Consider the following 20,633-nt stretch of genomic DNA (forward strand, 5'->3'; position numbering starts at 1 on the left):
ATGGAGTCTTGCTCTGTTGCCCAGGCTGGAGTGCAGTGGTGTGATCTCGGCTCATTGCAACCTCCGCCTCCCAGGTTCAAGCAATGCTCCTGCTTCGGCCTCCCAAGTAGCTGGGATTACAGGTGCAGGTTACCACGCCCAGCTAATTTTTGTATTTTTAGTAGAGATGAGGTTTCACCATGTTGGCGAGGATGGTCTCGATCTCTTCACCTGGTGATCTGCCCGCCTCAGCCTCCCAAAGTGCTGGGAAAACCGCTGAATTTTAAATGGGGGAATTGTATGACACGTGAATTGTATGTTAAGACAGCTGTTACCCAATTCCCCATCTCACCAATCCCTGGCAAAGAAAAACCATGTATACAGTGTCCCTCTGAATCCACAGGGAATTGCTTCCAGAACCTCTCCTACCACAGAGTACTAAAATCGGTGAAGAGTGAAGTCTCTTATATAAAATGGTGTCTTATTTGCACATAACCTACACACATCGTCCTGTATACTCTGAATCATTTCTCGAATATTTCTAACTCCTAATACAACGTAAATGCTATGGAAATAGCTGTTATGGTGCATTGTTTTTTATTTATATTTTTGTTGTTGTTCTGTTATTTTTGTTGTGTTTTTTCCTTGAATAGTGTTGATCTACGGTTGGCTGAAGGGGGGCTGACTGTACCTACATGGATGGACCTTTCTCTGCCCAGGTAAAGCCTCTTCTGAGAGTCAGTCTGCTGTGTAGAGTGCCCTGTGGTCTTTCTTACACAAGCTGCATCCATAAGACATAGATCTAACAACCCTTTTCTGTGTTTTTAAAGTGGGGCTACAGCAGAAAGGCACTTGTCAAGCAATGTGCGAGTGGACTCCCTCTAGATTTATGTATTTATTTTTTTGAGAAGGAATCTCACTCTGTCACCCAGGCTGGAGTGCAATGGCACAGTCTCAGCTCACGGCAACTTCTGCCTCCCAGGTTCAAGCCATTTTCCTGCCTCAGCCTCCCAAGTAGCTGGGACTACCAGCATATGCTACTATGCCCGGCTAATTTTTGTATTTTTAGTAGAGACTGGGTTTCACCATGTTGACCAGGCTGGTCTTGAACTCCTGACCTCAGGTGATCCGCCTGCCTCGGCCTCCGAAAGTGCTGGGATTACAGGCGTGAGCCACTGCGCCCGCCTCCTCCAGACTTTTATCAGCATTTATTACAACCCCCATAGTTGTCTCACTTGCATCTAAATGGACAGCAGTACATTCAACAGCACCGTTTCACTGAATCTTTCAAAAGCACTCGACTGTTATAACAGAAACAATTAGCTTTCTGCACTCTCATTTCATGGGTTTACACATTACTAGAATATGTAATTACAACAAATATCACTGGCATAAGCTAGTTAGGAATAGCTACAACCGTCCCTTGGAAAGCTTACAGCCCAGCTTCTTGGAGCAGAAATGGTGCAGGCGTGAAATGCGGAAGCTTCTAGCAGGGATCTGCACTGTGGGCGGCAGGCAGTGTGCTTTGCAGCCATGAGGGAGAACCATGCTTAACTGGCTTGACGGCTCAGCAGGGGCCGGTTCAGAGAGCTGCAGCTGTTTGCACAAAGACCTTACCATCACACCATCTGCAGCAGCACAACCAAAACCGACACCGGCACCAAAAACAGGAGACAACTCGAGTATCCACAGATAAAGAAATGACAAGTAGCTGACATCACATAGTAACTGAAATTATGGATCCGTGAAGTTTAACATGATCTTTCCATATGCTGACCTAGAGAAATGTCCGTGATAGTTTCAGGTTATAAAATTCAACTGCAGAGTATTATGAATGACGCAATTCCATTTTGGCTAAAAAGAAGGAAGAAAGGAAGAAAGGGAAGGAGGAAGGGAAGGAAGGAGAGAAAGAGGGAGAGGGAGAAAAATGGAAGACAGACTATTTATATACGTTTATTGAAGCATTAAGAAATCAAGAGAGGAATGGAAGGTTGTGGGGGTGAGGCAGGAGGATCACTTGAGGCCAGAGTTCAACAGCAGCCTGGGCAACACAGCAAGACTCTCTCTACAAAATAAAGAAAAGAAAAGGAAAGGAAAGAAAAGAAAAAAGGAGGGAGGGAGGGAGGGAGGGAGGGAAGGAAGGAAGGAAGGAAGGGAGGGAGGGAGGGAAACGGAAGGGAAGGGAAGAGAGGGGGAAGGAAGGAAGGGAGGGAGGGAGGGAGGGAGGGAAAGATTCACTTCAAAGTGTTAGTGGTGATTGGGGTGGGAGAAGAGAGACTATTAACTTTTTCTTTACATTCTGCTGCATTATTTTACTTGTTTCAGTGATCATATTTTACTTCTTTTATTAAAGTAGATAATGAAATAAAGAAAGTTAAAAAGAGCTTCAGAGGCGTCTTCCTTTCTGGGTTCCATCACTCAGGGAGTGACCATGATGCTGCTGGGCTTTCCCACTCCTCTAAAAGCACGGTTTGCACAGCCAGCCTAGCTCAGGCCTCCAACCCACATGGCAAGAGCTGACCTCCATGTGGCCACCATGTTTCTTCAAAACCCATTCCCACAGATAAGTGGACTCATCCCATCAGGAGCAAGTGTGTACAGCAGCGTACACACTTCATCTTCTTTGGAGCTGAGGAAACGGGGACCCACAGGCGGTGACATGTCCAAGATCATGCTGGTCCCACGGGGTGCCATGGCCACCCAGCAGCAGCTCCCTTTTGCCTCCCCCATGACTCTGAAGGCCCGGCAGCAGAATCAGGGTCTCATCAGGGGAGCAGAGCCTTGGGCTCCCACCACACCGTCACCCAGTGCAAACGACGTGATGGCAGGAAGTCCGCTATTTCTGCTTCCAAGCCAGGGGTGTGAGGCAAACTCACCCACAGAGTACTTGGCGGTGAAACCAGGGCTTCTGACGGCAGCCACTGTCACCGCAGCCTGCCATTCCTGTGCATGGTATTTTCTGCTGGTAAAGAGCCTCAGCTACTGTGTCTGCAGGCATTGCTGAGACATCCCAGTGACAGACTGATAGTCCCTGCACATTTCAAATCAAAACAGATCACAGGTATTAGGGATCCCCAGGCATCCCATGTGTTCCATTTCACAGGTAAGGAAACCGAGGCACAGGTAGGTTCAGTGAGACGCCCAGAATCACCTGCCTTGTATGCAGAAGAGGTGGGACTCAGACCCTGGCATGCCTGGCTTCGGACTCACAGCTCCAGGCCTGCTCATGCCCCACTCATCACAACTACAGAGTGATTCTGCACGTTGCTGTGATCACTGTGTACACTCTCATACTGAGAATTTACTTTATTCTTATTTAGCTGGTAATTTTCATTTTAATGCATAAAACCAGGAGAATGCAAACTTTTAGACTTTACATGCCTTTAGTTCTGTAAGTTTGGTGAAACTGATGTGATATTTACAGATCAATAGTAAAATGTGCTGAGGTGAGGAGAAGCCCCAGGTATTTAACCTTTCCTTTACAGAACATGCTGGAGAAAATTGCCAACATGAGGCCCTGATGAACAAGGGCAGAAGTTCATGGCTACCGAAGAACTGCTTAATTAGATGCCTTTCAGAAAACTGTAGCCTCCCAGAAAGGGCAGCCTGGCTATGACAGCTGTGTGGATGTACACCAGGAGGGAGAGACTCCCGTGGCATGCAATTAGGACCAATGAATCTTTAACATCTTGGTAATGATGCTCTCTGGCCCTATATCTTGATGAACTGATGTTGACTGCCACAGGGTGAATGATAATGAAGAGCACATAAAAAACCCTCTATAAGAACAAGCTGCCTTTTCTTGCATAAGATGCATAAAACATTGCATGGGAAGCAGGGTAGGTTTCAAAGGGGCAAACTGAGAGACACAGCCAGAGGCAGAAAGACAGAGACACACACACACACACACACACACACACACACACACACACACCCCTAGATATTCCTACCCTTACCATGGAAGAATAGTATCCTCTCATGAATTTCTCTTTATTATACTCAGTAGCATTCTGATCAGTAGGCTGTGTTCCATTCACATTGAAACAGGAAGAGCCTTCAATAACCCACATATTATAACATGTGTTAGTGAACCATGCTCCCGGCCTCCTTGCCACCCCTGGGAGCAGCAGGTCTTCCTGTGTATGTCCCTGGGCAGAGGGCCAAATGATGGCCAGTGACTGGCCGCTGGAGTATGAGCTCAGGGTTCATTAGCAAATTAAAAATGCACAGGTTGGCAATTTTCCAGTGAGAAAAGAACTGATCTTCTAACAACCCTAAACTTCCTGGATTAAAAGAGAATTCTGAAGCCAGAGGAAGGCACCTTGCTTTGGAGGTGCTGGGTCCAGGGGATGTCCAGGGCTGCAGGAATTTCACAACATTACTCAAGGGCACGCACCACGGGCCATCCTAGAGAACATGACAGCGGCAGAACTCTGTCAATATGGAGCTCCAACACCACCTAAAATACGTACATCAGCGGCACCACACGTGCAGATGCTTGGTTTTCTAGAGGGCAACACAAGGTGATCTCCAGGTGCCATGGACTGTCAGGGGCCATCAACCTCACTGCATTGGGCTGAAGCCAGAAGCATCCACTCCTACACTGGTTTCAAACTGGGTAGAGGAGGAGGGGATCAGGCCACTCACCATCTGCAGGACGTCGGAGGAGACCATCTGCATACAGCACATGGCTGTGGCCAGCGCACACACAATGGTGGACAGGACGTTGAGGGCGCACACACTGAAGAGGAGATCCTGTGAGGAAAGGTGCAGGAGAATGTCAGCCTCATCCCGAAATCCCAGATGGCAGAATCCTTAGCCCTCCTGCTGGGATCTAGAATGAGCCAGGCCGACTGCCACCTACTTCACAGAGGTTTTGTTTTGTGTGTCTGTGTTTTCTCATAATCAAAATTGGCCTTTCATAGAAACACATTCGTTTGTTCCTTTACAATGCTGATCAAATTGTTCATAATATTCAACGATGTGTTTTACAATTTTGATAATTATTAGGTAGGCAGTAACATGTCTAAGAAAATCCTAAGTAAGATGGCCAACATTTAAGGAGGTGGGCAATTTTTATCAATCCCAACCTGTAACTCAAGTGAAAGTTTTTATCTTGAGATAATTGTATATTGACATGCAATTGTAAGAAATCCTACAGAGAGATCCTGGGCACCCTTTACGGGTTTTCTCTCAGTGGTAACATCTGGCAAATCTGTAGTTTGGTGTCACAACCAGGATACTGACACTGGTACAGTCAGGATAAAGAAAAGTCCCATCACCACATGGGTTCCCCCAGGGCTGACCTTTCATAGACACACTCACCTCTTTCCCTGCTCCCTACTCAACCCCCAGTTCTGATCCCCCGTCAATCACTAGTCTGTTCTCCATTTTTAATAATTTTGTCATTTCAAGAATGTTGCATACATGGACTGCACAGCATGTAACCTTTCAGAACTGGCTTTTTCCACTCAGCATAATTCCCTTTAGACTCATCCAAGTTGTTGCATGTATTGGTAGTTCACTCCTTTTTATTGCTGAGTAGTATTCCACAGTATGCATGTACCACATTGGTTTAATCCTAAACAACTGAAGAATATCTGCGTTTTTGGTATTGCAGTTTTCCAGTGCTGGGCTATTACAAATAAAGCTGCTATGAACCTCTGTGTACAGGTTTTTGGGTGAACGTAAATTTTTATTTCTCCAAGATAAATATCCAAGAGTACGAATGCTGATTTTTACAGTAATTGCATATTTAGTTTTATTTTAAAAACTGCAAAAATGCCTTCCAGAGTGTTTGAACCATTTTTAATTCCCACTAGCAGTGTATGAGTGATCGGGTTTCTCTGTATGATTGCCAACATGTGCTGTCACTGTTTGCATTTTAGCTATTCTCACAAGTGCATAATGATACCACTTTATAAAAGATTTTAATTTATATTTCCCTGATGCTAATGATGTCGAAAATCTTTTCATGTGCTTATTTGCCATCTGGAGATCCTCTCTGGTCAAATGTCTGTTCATGTCTTTTGCCCATTTTCTATTTGTAATGTTTGCTTTTTTTTTTTTTTTTTTTTTGGTTAGTTATGAGAGTTTTTTATGTATTCTAGGTACTAGTCCTTTGTCAGATAGGTGGTTTGGAAATATTTTCTCCCAGAATGTAGTTTGTCTTTTTATGTTTCATACAGAGTCTTAGTCAGCTGAGGCTGCTATTACAAAAATGCCATAGACCAAGTGGCTCTAACAACAAACAGTCATTTCTCACAGTTCTGAAGTCTAGAAGTCTGAGATCAGGGTGCCAGCCTGCTGGATTCTGTTAAGGGCCTGCTTTCTGGTTGCAGATGGCTGATGTCTCACTGTGTCCTTGCTTAGTGAAAAGAAGGCAGGGGAGCTTCTTAAGTATATATTTTATATATATCAGGAGGTCAATTCAAAGTTGTACCTAAAATAGCAAGGTCTCTTTCTTTTTGAGAGGGAGTCTCACTCAGTCGCCCAGGCTGGAGTGCAGTGGCATGATCTTGGCTCACTGCAATCTCCATCTCCCAAGTTCAAGTGATTCTTCTGCCTCAGCCTCCTGAGTAGCTGGGATTACAGGTGCCTGCCACCACATCCTGCTAATCTTTGTATTTTTAGTAGAGACGGGGTTTCACTGTGTTGGTCAGGCTGATTTCAAACTTCTGACCTCAGGTGAGCCACCTGCCTCAGCCTCCCAAAATGCTGAGATTACAGACGTGACCCACCACACCCAGTCAATAGCCACATCTCGTAACGTACCATTGCTAAAATATAAACAATACCTTTACTTTGTCCTCAATCTAGAAATTTCATTTTTATTGACCACATAGTCCACTGTCATTTGAATGAATACCCTTCTAAAAACAATATTAATTTTACATATGCTACCAAATGAAACTACTCACAGACAGAAACAACTCTGACCTTTGTTTGCACATGCATCATGAGGCAGCCCCTCTTTGTCTCATAAAACGTATTCATCTGAAACACATATCAGAAAGACTTTTCCCCTCTAGCTGTTTAAATGCTTGGTGTTTTTCTAAGTAATCGCATACCACCTGGTATCATGTTTGTGTTTCTTCAGAATTCTTTTCTAGCTTAAATAATGCCTGTATCTCTGCTTTTTTTTTAAGAGGGAGTCTCACTCTGTCCCCCAGGCTACGCCTCAGCCTCCCAAGTAGCCAAACTACAGGCACACACCACCACTCTCATCTAATTTTTGAATTTCTTTTTTGGAGAGCAATAGTTTCACCATGTTGGCCAGACTATCTCTGCTTTTTGACAGCTTTATCAGAGTCCTTTACGAACACTGAAATCCACATTCTATAGAATACCTTTATGGCTGGGCATGGTGACTCACACATGTAATCCTAGTACTTTGGGAGGCTCAGGCAGGTGGATCATGAGGTCAGCAGTTCAAGACCAGCCTGGCCCAGATGGTGAAACCCCATCTCTACTAAAAATACAAAAATGAGCCCAGTGCAGTGGCAGGCACCTGTAACCCCCGCTACTTGTGGGCTGAGGCAGGAGAATCGCTTGAACCCGAGGGTTGGAGGTTGCAGTGAGCCAAGATCGCGCCCCTGCACTCTAGCCTGGACCAGAGTGCAATTCTCAAAAAAAAAAAAGATCATTAAATGGACAGTAAGGAAGACACCAGCCCACCCAAATGTGTTGGGATACAGCTTTCCTGATCCCGAGACAGAAGCAGATCAAGTGAGAAGGCAGGTCTTTCATTGCTGATATTAAGTTTTGCTGCTGGACATTCTGATGTTATTAGCATTTTGATGATATTAATGCTAATAAAGTGAAGGAAGTTATGTATATAATAAACCATGTATAGAACAAACACAAGAGAAAAAAACAGTTTTAGATACTTAGGCAAAGCTACAAATAATAAATTATTTTTTAAATCTCTCCATTTCAAGTAAATTATGGATATTAATAATACAATTAACAGAGAAAGGTGACAGCCATGACAACTTACATATGCCTACTTGTTAAGAACATTAAGAGTTTAGGACATTGAGCCAGTCTGTGGTGGCTCACACCTGTAATCCCAGCACTTTGGGAGGCTGAGGCTGGCAGATCGCCTGAAGTCAGGAGTTCAAGACCAGCCTGGCCAACATGGTGAAACCCTGTCTCTACTAAAAATACAAAAATTAGCCAGGCATGGTGGCAGGCATCCATAATCCCAGCTACTCAGGAGGCTGAGGCAGGAGAATCACTTGAACCTGGAAGGTGGAGGTTGTAGTGAGCTGAGATCACGTCACTGTACTCCAGTCTGGGCGATAGAATGACTCCATCTCAAAAAAAAAAAAAAAAAAATTCAGAATATTGTTACCTTTGCTTGCTGGACAAAATGAGGACAAGCTGTCTAACATTTATTTCTGCTAGTTCATTCACTAGCTTTTTTTTTTTTCCTATGTTGTCTTCTCTCTTTGCATAAAGAAAGAGGTCCCATGGGAGGCCGTTATCAGCTAAGATAAAATTATAGAAGGTATAATGATAAGGAGAGTTCCACAGCATGAAACAGAAGTGATGAGGAGATATCCAGCAATAGCCCTACATGTGCTAATGATTACAAGGGATGGGGGTTGGGCTTTATATGAATTATTCTCTTAAATGCCTGCACCATTTATTCTTTATTGCCTTGTGATGGTAGACATTGGTCATGGAGCTGATGTTCCTTGCAGATCTATGTTGGGAAAGGCCATCTGCCATGGGCCCTGAGCACACCCTCAAGTTCCTGCTGGATATGCCAAGAATGTAAGGCCTTGACTTTTCTTTACCCAATTCATTTCCCAGGGCTGTGTTTGCACCAAGAAATCTTGAGTAAAGAGGGAATGTCTCCCCTAGACAAAGTGTAGGTTTGCTACAAACACAGAGATTCCCCGGTCTCAGTGTTCCTTCCCGGTAACGCAGCTCACCACACATGTGCAGGCATCCATGGTGGGCCCTTAGCATCACCCCGAGACCCCAGCACATGGGGAACTGACACACAGTAACCTAGAGCTCTGGATACTGCTTTTGCCATGAGTAATAAGGTCCCTTGTCTCTGAACCAGGAATCTTATGTCTTTTTGCCAGAAAAGTAACAGTAAACAGTAACAGACTAGTTTGTTAGCTTGAAAGTAGGTTAACAGCTCAGACCCTTCTGTTCCTGGCAGTTTATTTCTACCTCCATCTTGTGAGAACATCAAGAGCAGAGACCAAGTCTTTCGCTACATATAGTAGAATATCTTATTCAAAAAGAAAATTAAAAAAAAGGAAAAGAAAAGAATATCTCATTCAAAATAGGTGGTTGCTAAATATTTGAAATATTATAGGACATCTCATTGTTCTCTTCTGAATTGTAAGTTCAGACTGGAAGGAAATTATATGCATAATTACCAAGTTTCCAACCACACACAAAAAATTCACCTTGACCTTTAAATAAAATAATGTGGCACACACAGGATTGTGAGGATGGGAGGCAGGACGAGATTGCAGCTCTGGACACAGCAGTGTACAGAGGTTTGCATCGTGAATTTTAGCTCCAGATTGACTGCAAGAACAAACCAGCAACCCCAAGAGGACCCACAAACCTTCTGAAGGAAGCAGACTGCTTCTGCAGGACTCAGAAGGCACCCTAATACTGTAAGTACCCAAACTGTGGAATTGGGAAAGGGAGAGCATCCTCTCCCAAACACACACCCCACTGGAGAAAATGCAGGTCTGCTTGTGAGAGAAGTTTCAGACCTTACCTGTAGCTGAGTCAGTTTAGAGGGTCAAGCAAAATAAAGAAGTAGTGGAAGCACTGTGAAATGCCCTGGAAGCCCCCAGGTCCCCAAGCAGGCCATTCCTGCCTGGCACCACAGGGATCCACCAGGAGGGCTGCCAGAGTTGCGGGGGTAAAGCTCAACAGGGAAAAGAAAATCTCTAGCTGAATTTTGTAACAATTTGAACTGGGTGAGAAGCCTCCTGGCCAGAACTCAGTGGAGGGCCCAAATCTGGTGTGCAGACTCTCCAAAGGCTGAGGAAGAATAAGCCCCTTCTTTCGCAGCTGGGAGGTGGGTAGTCTGGGGCAAGTTCTCAAGTCCCTCTTGCCCACTGCCTGGAAACAGACTCGGGGCTGTTGGTGGGCGGGCATGGTAGGAGTGAGACTGGCCCTTCAGTTTGTGTGGGAGCTGGGTGAGGCCTGTGACTACTTGCTTTCCACCACTTCCCTGACAACCTGCATGACTCAGCAGAGACAGCCATAATCCTCCTAGGTACATGACTCCAGTGACCTGGGAATCTTATACCCATCCCCCACAGGAGTTAAGACTCACCCAAGGAGAATCTGAGCTCAGACACACCTAGCCCCATCCCCACCTAATGGGCCTTCTCTACCCACTGTGGTAGTAGAAGACAAAGAACATATAATATTGTGAGTTCTACTGCCCACCCCACCACTGGTTCCTCTCCACACTACTACAGCTGATGTTTTCTGGAAAACGCCACCTCCCAGCAGGAGGCCAACCAACACAAAAATAGAGTACTAAACCACCAAAGCGAACAACCCTCACAGAGTCCATTGCACACCCCCTAACACCTCCACTGGAACAGGTGCTGGTTATCCATGGCTGAGAGACCCAGAGACAGTTCACATCACAGGACTCTGTGCAAACAACCCCTAGAACCATCCTGGAGCCAGGGAGACTTGCTAGGTGGCCAGACCCGAAAGAGAGACAACTTTCACGGTAGTGCAGCTCACAGGAAGCTACATCCATAGGAAAAAGAGGAGAGTACTACATCAAGGGAACACCCCATGGAACAAAAGAATCTGAACAACAGCCTTAAGCCCTAGACCTTCCCTCTGACAGAGCCTATCCAATGAGAAAGAACCAGAAAACCAACCCTGGTAATATGACAAAACAAGGCTCTTTAACACCTCCACCAAATCATACTAGTTAATCAGCAATAGATCCAAACCAAGAAGAAATCCCTAATTTACCTGAAAAAGAATTCAGGAGGTTAGTTACCAAGCTAATCAGGGAGGCACCAGAGAAAGGTGAAGCCCAATTCAAGGAAATTCAAAACATGATACAAGAAGTGAAGGGAGAAATAGATAAGGAAATAGATAACTTAATGAAGAAAAAACAATTAAAAATCTAGGAAAAGTTGGACACACTACTAATAGTAATGCAAAATGCTCTGGAAAGTCTCAGAAATAGAACTGAACAAGTAAAAAAAAAGAAATTCAGAGCTCAAAGGCAAGGTCTTCAAATTAACCCAATCCAAAAAAGACACAGAAAAAAGCAAAATAAAATATGAACAAAGCCTTGAAGAAGTCTGGGATTATGTTAAATGACCAAACCTAAGAATAATTAGTGTTCCTGAGGAAGAAGAGAAATCTAAAAGCTGGGAAAACATATTTGAGAGACTAATTGAGGAAAAATTCCATGGCCTTGCTAGAGACCCAGGTATCCAAGTATAAGAAGCACAAAGAACACCTGGGAAACTCACTGCAAAAAGATAATCACCTAGGCACATTGTCATCAGGTTATCCAAAGTTAAGACAAAGGCAAGAATTATAAGAGGTATGACATAGCAGCACCAGGTAACCTATAAAGGAAAAAAAAAAAAAAAAAAAACCCGTCAGGTTAACAGCAGATTTCTCAGCAGAAACCCTACAAGCTAGAAGGGATTTGGGCCCTGCCTTCAGCCTCCTCAAACGAAACAATTGTCAGCCAAGAATTTTGAATCCAGCAAAACTAAGCATCACATATGAAGGAAAGATATAGTCTGTTTTTGAAAAACACAGTTTGTTTTCGAAGAAACAAATGCCGAGACAATTCACCACTACCAAGCTACCACTACAAGAACTGCTAAAAGGAGCTCTAAATCTTGAAACAAATCCTGGAAATGCATAAAAACAGAACCTCTTTAAAGCAGAAATGACATAGGCTCTATAAAATAAAAATACAAGTTAAAAAGCAAAAATAAAAAACCCACAAAACCAAAGTACACAGACAACAGCACTATGAATGCAATGGTAACTCATATTTCAATTCTAACTTTGAATGTAAATAATATAAACACTACACTTATAAGACACAGAACCGCAGAATGGGTAAGAACTCACCAACTAACTATATGCTGCCTTTAGGAGGCTCACCTAACACATAAGGACTCACATAAACTTAAAGGGGTGGAAAGAGGCATTTCACACAAATAGACACCAAAGGCAAGCAGGTGTAACTATTCTTATATCAGACAAAACAAACTTTAAAGTAACATCAGTTAAAAGAGACAATGTGGATCATTACATAGTGACAAAGGGTCTTGTTCCAAAAGGAAGATATCACAATCCTAAACATATATGCACCTAACACTGGAGCTCCAAAATTTATAAAACAGACCTAACTAACAGACCTAAAATGAGATAGACAGCAACACAATAATAGTAGGGGACTTCAATACTCCACTGATAGCACTAGGCAGGTCATCAAGACAGAAAGTCAACAAAGAAACAATGGATTTAAATTATACCTTGGAACAAACGGACTTAACAAATATATACAGAACATTTCATCCAAGAACCACAGAATACACATTCTATTCAACAGCATGTGGAACTTTCTCCAAGACAGACCATATGATAGGCCATAAAACAAGACTCAATAAAGTTAAGAAAATTGAAATTATATAAAGCACTCTATCAGACCACAGTAGAATAAAACTGGAAATAACTCCAAAAGGAACCATCAAAACCACGCTGATACATGGAAATTAAATGACCTGCTCCTGAATGAGCATTGGGTAAAAAATGAAATCAAGATAGAAATTTAAAAATTCTTCAAACTGAGCAACAATAATGACACAACCTACCAAAACCTCTGTGATATAGCAGAGGCGGTACCAAGAGGAAAGTTCATAGCCCTAAATGCCTACATCAAAAAGACTGAAAGGGCACAAACTGACATTCTAAGGTCACAACTCAGGGAACTAGAGAAACAAGAAAAATCAAACCCAAACCCCGCAGAAGAAAGGAAATAACCAAAATCAGAGCAGAACTAAGGGAAATTGAAACAAAAAAATACAAAAGATAAATGAAACAAAAAGCTGATTCTTTGCAAAGATAAGTAAAATTGATAGACCATTAACAAGACTAACCAAGAAGAGAGAAAATCCAAATAACCTCACTAAGAAACAAAACAGGAAATATTACAACTGACACCACTGACATACAAAAGATCATGCAAGGCTACTATGAACATTTTTACACACGTATGCTAGAAAACCTAGAAGAGATGGATAAATTCCTGTAATAATACAACCCTCCTAGCTTAAATCAGGAAGAATTAGATACCATAAACAGACCAATAACGAGCAGCAAGATTGAAATTGTAATTAAAAAATTACCAACACAAAAAAGTCCAGGGCCAGATGGATTCACAGCAGAACTCTACCAGGCATTCTAAGAATTGGTACCAATCGTTTTGACAATATTCCACAAGACAGAGAAAGAAGGAGCCTTCCCTAATTCATTCTATGAAGCCAGCATCACCCTACTACCAAAACCAGAAAAGGACATAACCAAAAAAGAAAACTACAGACTGATATTCTTGATGAACATAGATGTTAAATTCTTAACAAAATACTACCTAACCACATCCAACAACATATCAAAAAGATAATCCACCACAAAGTGGGTTTCATACCGGGGATGCAGGGATGGTTTAACATATGCAAGTCAATAAATGTGATACACCACATAAACAGAATTTAAAACAACGATCACATGAACATCTCAATAGATTCAGGAAAAGCATTTGACAAAATCCAGCATTGCTTTATGATTACAACTCTCAGCAAAATTGGCATACAAGGGACATACCTCAAGGTCATAAAAGCCAACTATGACAAAACCACAGCCAACACAATACTGAACAGGGAAAAACTGAAAACATTCCCTCTGAGAACTGAAATAAGACAAGAATGCCCACTCTCACCACTCCTCTTCAACACGGTAATAGAAGTCCTAGCCAGAGCAATCAGACAAGACAAAGAAATAAAGGGCATCCAAATTGGTAAAGGGGAAATCAAACTGTCACTGTTTGCTGATGATATGATCATTTACCTTGAAACCCCTACTCTTCCAGAAAGCTCCTAGAACTGATAAAATAATTTAGCAAGATTTCTAGATACAAGATTAATGTACACAAGTCAGTAGCTCTTCTATACAACAGCAACCAAGCAGAGAATCAAATCAAGAACTCAATCCCTTTACAATAGCTGCAAAAAAACAAAATAAAAAACTTAGGAATGTACCTAACCAAGGAACCTGAAGATCTCTACAAGAAAAATTACAAAACACTGCTGAAAGTAACCATAGATGACACAAGTAAATGGAAACACATCCCATGCTCATGAATGGGTAGAATCAATATTGTGAAAATGACCATACTGCCAAAAAACATTCTACAAATTCATTGCAACCCCCACTACCATCATCATTCTTCACAGAATTAGAAAAAAACAATTCTAAAATTCATATGGAACCAAAGAAAGAGCCCACACAGGCAACACAAGACTAAGCAAAAAGAACAAATCTGAAGGCATCACACTACCTGATTTCAAACTATATAATGAGGCCATAGTTTCCAAAACAGCATGGTACTGGTATAAAAATAGGCACATAGACCAATAGAACAGAATAGAGAACCCAGAAATAAACTCAAATACTTATAGTTAACTGATCTTCCACAAAGCAAACAAAAACATGAAGTGGGGAAAGGACACCTTTTTCAACAAATGGTGCTGGGACAATTGGCAAGCCACATGTAGGAGAATGAAACTGGATCCTCATCTCTCACCTTATGGAAAAGGTAAGCGATTCATGGAGAAATCTGTGTAAGCTATAATTTCAAGAGGCAAATACCGATTTATAATCCCTAAAAATGTCGATGGATTTTGGCCTTGCTTTGGCCACTCAGGCACTACCAGTAACACAAGTGCTGCTCCAGGAGGGCAGGATTGCTCCCCACAGGGTGCCTGCTGTCTCCTCAGTGGCACTTTTAACTCTGGGCAAGGATCCAGGAGGAAGTTCACACGCTCTCCATGAGGGTTCAGAACTGCACTCTGGTAATTGAAAACCTGGCCTTTGTCCTCTGAAACAATAGCTTCTACCCTTTAACTGATGGCTGTAAATTGCCTGAATGATCATCTGTATAAATAATCGTAGGCTAATTATTTTCTTACAGTTCTATGAAGTTTTAAGAAGAAAACTATTTGCCATTTTTCTGATATTCAAGGCAAAGTAATGAGGCAAAAAAGTGTGTCTGTGTGTGTATACACACGTGTATGTATCTTTGCGTGTGTATGTATGAGATAGATTATATATATATATACATATATACATGTATATACATACAGAAAACTTTCCTATAAATTCTGGATTTCTAAAAACTCACTGTGATCCTAATGAGTCTCTAGCTTTAAAACAATGTTGAAAAAATAAAATAAAATAAAATAAAAATAAAATAAAACAATGTTGAACAAAACACCATTTTAAAATATCTGGCTTTGTCCTAAATTTACGGGAATGAAAAAAATAAACATGCATTGTCAAGAAATTTTTGGGGAAAAAAAAGGCTTTGCAGACATCAAAATGTCCCCTAAATCTACGATAATAGTATAAGGTGGCATTGGTAAAGGAACAGAATAGAGAGACCAGCTCGAGATACTGCTGCAATAAAAAAGGACGTCATCTTACTTGTGTTGGGATAATTGGCTGACTTTAAAAAACAAATAAGACAGATCTAGTTGCAAAAAGGAGAGGAAAATTCTTCTTCATGAATCTAGAAGCAAAAGTCCTAAACAAAATATGAATAAACTAAATACAGCAGCATTTTAAAAAACCTACTATGACCAAATGTGGTTTATTCCAATATTACAAAGATGTTTTAACATAAAGTAATTTATTAATGGAATTCACTACATTAAATGAGAAAAACTGTATGATAATCTGAATAGATGCAAAATAGCAGTTGGTATTTCAACACTACTGTAAAAGCCTCTAATAAACTTGAAATAGGAGCTCCCTTAACGCAAGAAACCGTACAGCAAACATCTGGAAGGAGATGGGGATTGCTGCCAATATCACTTCTCTTCTACACGGGTCCCACTCATTGGAAAAGACAGGCAAAAGAAGTAAACTATGTTCAAACTAGGAGGGAAGAAAAACCGTCCAAGATGATATGATTATTCACATAGAAAACTCAATAACATTTCCAAATATTTACAAGTAACTATGACAGTTGTGCAATGCTGCTGCATATACAATCAATATGTAAAATTCACTCACTAGCAACAAACAGCAAGTACAAGTTTTTTAAAGACATGATTTACAATAGCAAAAAAATATAAAGTAGCCAAGAGTAAATATAGAATTAGATGGAAAAATATGTTGAGAACAAATAAATAGACATAGTAGTCATGACTAGGAAGATTCAATGCTGTAAATACATTAATTCTTTCCAAATTAACTTATAAATCAAATGAATTTCCAACAAAGACCACAGCAAGGCTTTGTGTGTGTGTAAGTGTGTGTGTGTGTGCACAGCCTGTGACAGGATAATTTTAAATTTCTCTCTCTCTCTCCCCCTGCCCCCTGCACCATGTGAGGACACAGTGAGAAGTCCGCCCTTTGTAAAACACGAAGAGGATGCTCACCAGAACTTGACCACGCTGTCACTCAGACTTGTAGCCTCCTGACTGTGAGAAATGTCTGCTGTTTACACCACCCCATCTAAAGCACTCTGTTATAGCAACCTGTCTTAGTCCATTTTCTCCTGCAGTAACGGAGTAACACAGACTGGGTAATGAATAGAAGTGTATTTGGCCCACAGTTCTGGGGGCTGGGAAGTCCAAGAGCATGGCGCCAGCATCTGGTGGGGGTCATCCCGTGGTGGAAGGTGGAAAGTGGAAGGCAGAAAGCTGAAGTGAGTGTGTGAGACAAAGAGAGAGGCACCAGGGGCCAGACTCCCTTTATACAACCCACTCTCACCCTAAGGAACTCTCTCCCACGATAATGACAATCCATACCTGAGTGCTCCACCCTCATGACCCAATCACCTCTTATTAAACTCAACGTCCCAACACTGACTGGTGCATTGAGGATTATGTTTCCAACAGAGAACTATTCAAACCAACAGCACAGCCTGAACTGATTAAGAGAGTGAGCTTTGGTTTTCTATCATTAAACCATCCAAAACACTGTTAGTCCTCTGACTGCAGGCCCAGCTCTCCTGGGCAGTTCAACATTTCATATTTTGAGGAATGCAGGCTTACCCATAAAAAACACCTGTGACAGAGTCACCCTCATGCACATCCTGGACACTCTGCTGTTTGTTTGCCCCTGTGCATTCTGGGGATGTAACACGGAAAATCCCAAGCCAGGCACAGCTGCTCTATCTGCTGTGGGCTCCTGTCTCCCTCCTCCCCCCAGCAAGAAAACACAAGGAAGGTATTTTTTTCAAAGTACTGTTTTTTTCCAAGTTTCTAATTTTGACACAATGAACATATTTTATTTATATTAGCAATTAGAAATTTATAATATAATACCCAATTATAATACAAAATTAAGAAATTTCATGTAAAGGCAATTGGGTACTTATAAAAGGTCTCAAGTACTCCAACGAAATCAGTCACTGGTTAATAAACAATGATCCATGAGCTGTTTTCTTGGTTTGCATGTGGAATAATTTGCAAGGAAAATTATACATTAAAAAAGAAAAAAAAAAAAAAGATCAGCAGCTTTGCAGCTTTAGCCACTATGTGACGTGCTTATCAAAAAGCCACCTAGAATCTTTTTTCGTGAGTTAAAGCACTACTGTCATCTATAATCCTGAACGGTAAGGTCGAGAAACCAATATTGACTGAGTGAACAAACAGCCCCTCTTGCAGTGCCGTGGGGCACATTTCTTTTAACCTTAATTGACTTCAATTACTGCGCTTCATCTCCCATGGCAAAATTACTCCCCAAAGAAACAAAGAGGGGTAGAGTGTTTTCACTCATGAAGCAGCCTGTAATGCACCTCTTTTGCTTAGGAACTGGAAGCCAATTAGATTTGAGCCTGCTTGAAAGAAAATCTCACCACTGAAGAATCCATTAGTGGGCCCTGCAAATCCGCACAGTCTTAAGGCCAGGGACCAGTTGGATTTCAGGAATAGGATCAAAACAGCAACTTACAGCCCCATCGTGGTATACTGATTTAGTTTTGATTGCGAAGGACGGCAGTTTACGGAGTAATTTATCTTGCTAACTACCATATTAATTTAGTATTCAATCAGCACTTCTCTCATTCAACTCCAGGGAGCAGGAAGTGTCAGAAGGGAAGGGAAGAGAATCTTCTAGCATCTTGCCCAGTAATTGCACAGGACTCCACACTCCTGGAGAGGCACAATGAGGTCTGACTTGGAGCAGGCCAGTGGGGATGGACAGAGAAAAAATTAAACAGGTGCCCCATTGCTGGAGTGCAATAAGCAGAGCCCGGGGTGATGAGAGGCCTGGGGGAGGAGGGAGAGGGAGGGAGGACAGAGAGGACAGACAATAGGAACGCAGGGTCCCTTGGCCTTCATAATGCCCAATTCTTGCTGAAGGGAAATGCCGTGGATGGGGCTGATGGAGCCAACATCTCTGCCTCTTTCCTGGTCATCCCACACCCCTCACATCCAAATGCTCCCTGGTGTGCTGACCCTCACCAGGGTCAACCTCACCTGCAATCCTCATTGGACTCCAGCTCCACCTGCCCTGGCCAAACCTTCCCCTCTCACCTGGACTCTGGGGGTGGTCCCAGCACCGCAGGTCTACTCTTGCCCATCAGGGCACCTGTTTCAGCGTAACTCAGCACCTGACCCTCCCAGGTTAGTCTGTGAAAGGATGCCCACTGCAGTAATCAAATCTTCCCCTGTCCCCGGCTGGTGCCCTCTGCAGCCTGTTTCTGCCTCACTTCCACGGTGGCTGTCTCCCGTTCTCTCTGCAGACCAGTTCCCAGGTAAGTACGTGCTACCATAGTTCCACACGGACCTAGCTCTCTCTGCTTCCCAGCCCTCTGTCCAGGGAAGGGGCTCACTGAACTAGCCTGGGTACATGTCCGCTCCCGGACAGTCCACTGCAGCCTAGAAGGTGAAGTCCAACCCAGCAATGGGCTGGGCAGGGTGCTCAGGAGGGTGCCGTGAGCTGGACCTGCTTTCTAAGCCAACCTGGGTGACTGGGGAGCCAACTCACCAAAGGGCCACTGCCTAGCCCCTCTGCTTCTGTGTGGCCATGACAGAAGACGGTACTGAAGCCTTCCCTCCCAGAAAGCCCCTGGATCTTCTTTTGGTCACTTCTGGCCAACACACCACAAAAGATCCCCTGGCTGGAAGCCTTGGCTCTCTTATTTCTGGGGATGCGGCTTTGAGGGTTTCCTCATCACTTGGGGTCTTGATCTCATCTTTGAGGGGCTGACTGGCTTAGACTTTAAATGGAAGTAGGTGAAGCCCTGGGGCACTTGGAAAAGAGAAGCCCTCCTTCAAGGATTCTGCCAGAGTGTAAAGAGCTGTGTGTCACAGTGAGTGAGCTCATTACTGGGAGGTTCTGAATCAGGAAGGTTGGGGCACTATTCATCTTCTGATCGGTTATCACATTTGGTTTGATTTCAGTCACCCCAGAAATTCATCCCCAAGAACCAGAGGACCAAAATGACTAAAATAAGTAGTTATTAATCTATAAACATTATGAAGCACTTTCAGGCATTTAACAGGTAATAATAATAATTACCTATATTTAAGTCACTTTTGAATGGTAACATTTTAAGTGCTTTACAGTATGTCTTATAATCTTTGTATGAGCAATTATATAAGCAATCGATTGTAGCTATTTGTAAGTGAAAACTAAATCTTGATAGCCAAAAAATGCCAAAATATCCCACTTTTTTATTTAGATGACTGGGGAATACTGAAGAGTCGGGGAAATAACAGGCTTTATTTTAAGTATTGTTTTAAAGGAAATAACACAGTCTTAACCCCCAAGCGGGGAAAACTCCAAAGAATAGTTGTCATGATTGAGCATTCCTAAGTAAAAGCCACCTACAGATACGACCTGCTTCCAGGTTATTGGTCCTGATTTTGGGGACCTGTCTCTTCCCTTGATGGGAGATCCCCCTGGGTCACTGCATCCCTTGTAGATCAGTGTTTCCCTCACGGCAGAAGCCATGTCATTTTTTTCTCCATGAATCAGAATGACAACTCATTCCTTGCATGGCCATGGAGTGGAAACGCAGGGAGACTTCGCCGACATTTTACTCGCTGACAAGCAAGAGACAAACTGCTCTTTCCCAGGAGTCTATGAAAACCAGAAACACCTCATACTGGGAACTATAAAGCCACTGCTTTGTAAAACAAGAACTTCTTCCCTGCCCAAGGTGTGTATGTCACAGGCAGAATTCAGAACCCTTTGACTCGGCCTGCTTGGTATAGAGAACTTATGCATCACAAAGCATTCTGCTCAGAGTATCAGCACATATGTAATACATGAATTTGTGGTTTATCAATTTTCAAAGAACCTGTTACAAAGACACTGAATGTATATAAGAGTAAACGTTTTTTTCAGGTTTTTTTTTTTTTTTTTTT

At 42.5% G+C, this 20,633-nt stretch overlaps 1 protein-coding gene across 3 annotated transcripts in view; it reads right to left on the minus strand.

The window, feature by feature from the left end:
- The window catches only part of FAM189A1 (family with sequence similarity 189 member A1), a 232,119-nt gene that overhangs the window by 23,896 nt on the left and 187,590 nt on the right, over window positions 1–20,633 (minus strand). For all 3 annotated transcript variants that reach the window (XM_017518830.2, XM_037735021.1, XM_017518829.2), the window contains one exon: window positions 4,627–4,734. In XM_017518830.2, coding sequence (XP_017374319.1) covers window positions 4,627–4,734 — 108 coding nt within the window. The remainder of the gene's footprint in view (window positions 1–4,626; window positions 4,735–20,633) is intronic.

This window comes from Cebus imitator, unplaced genomic scaffold (assembly GCF_001604975.1).
Source record: "Cebus imitator isolate Cc_AM_T3 unplaced genomic scaffold, Cebus_imitator-1.0 Scaffold706, whole genome shotgun sequence".
In the NCBI taxonomy this organism is placed as follows: Eukaryota; Metazoa; Chordata; class Mammalia; order Primates; family Cebidae; genus Cebus; species Cebus imitator.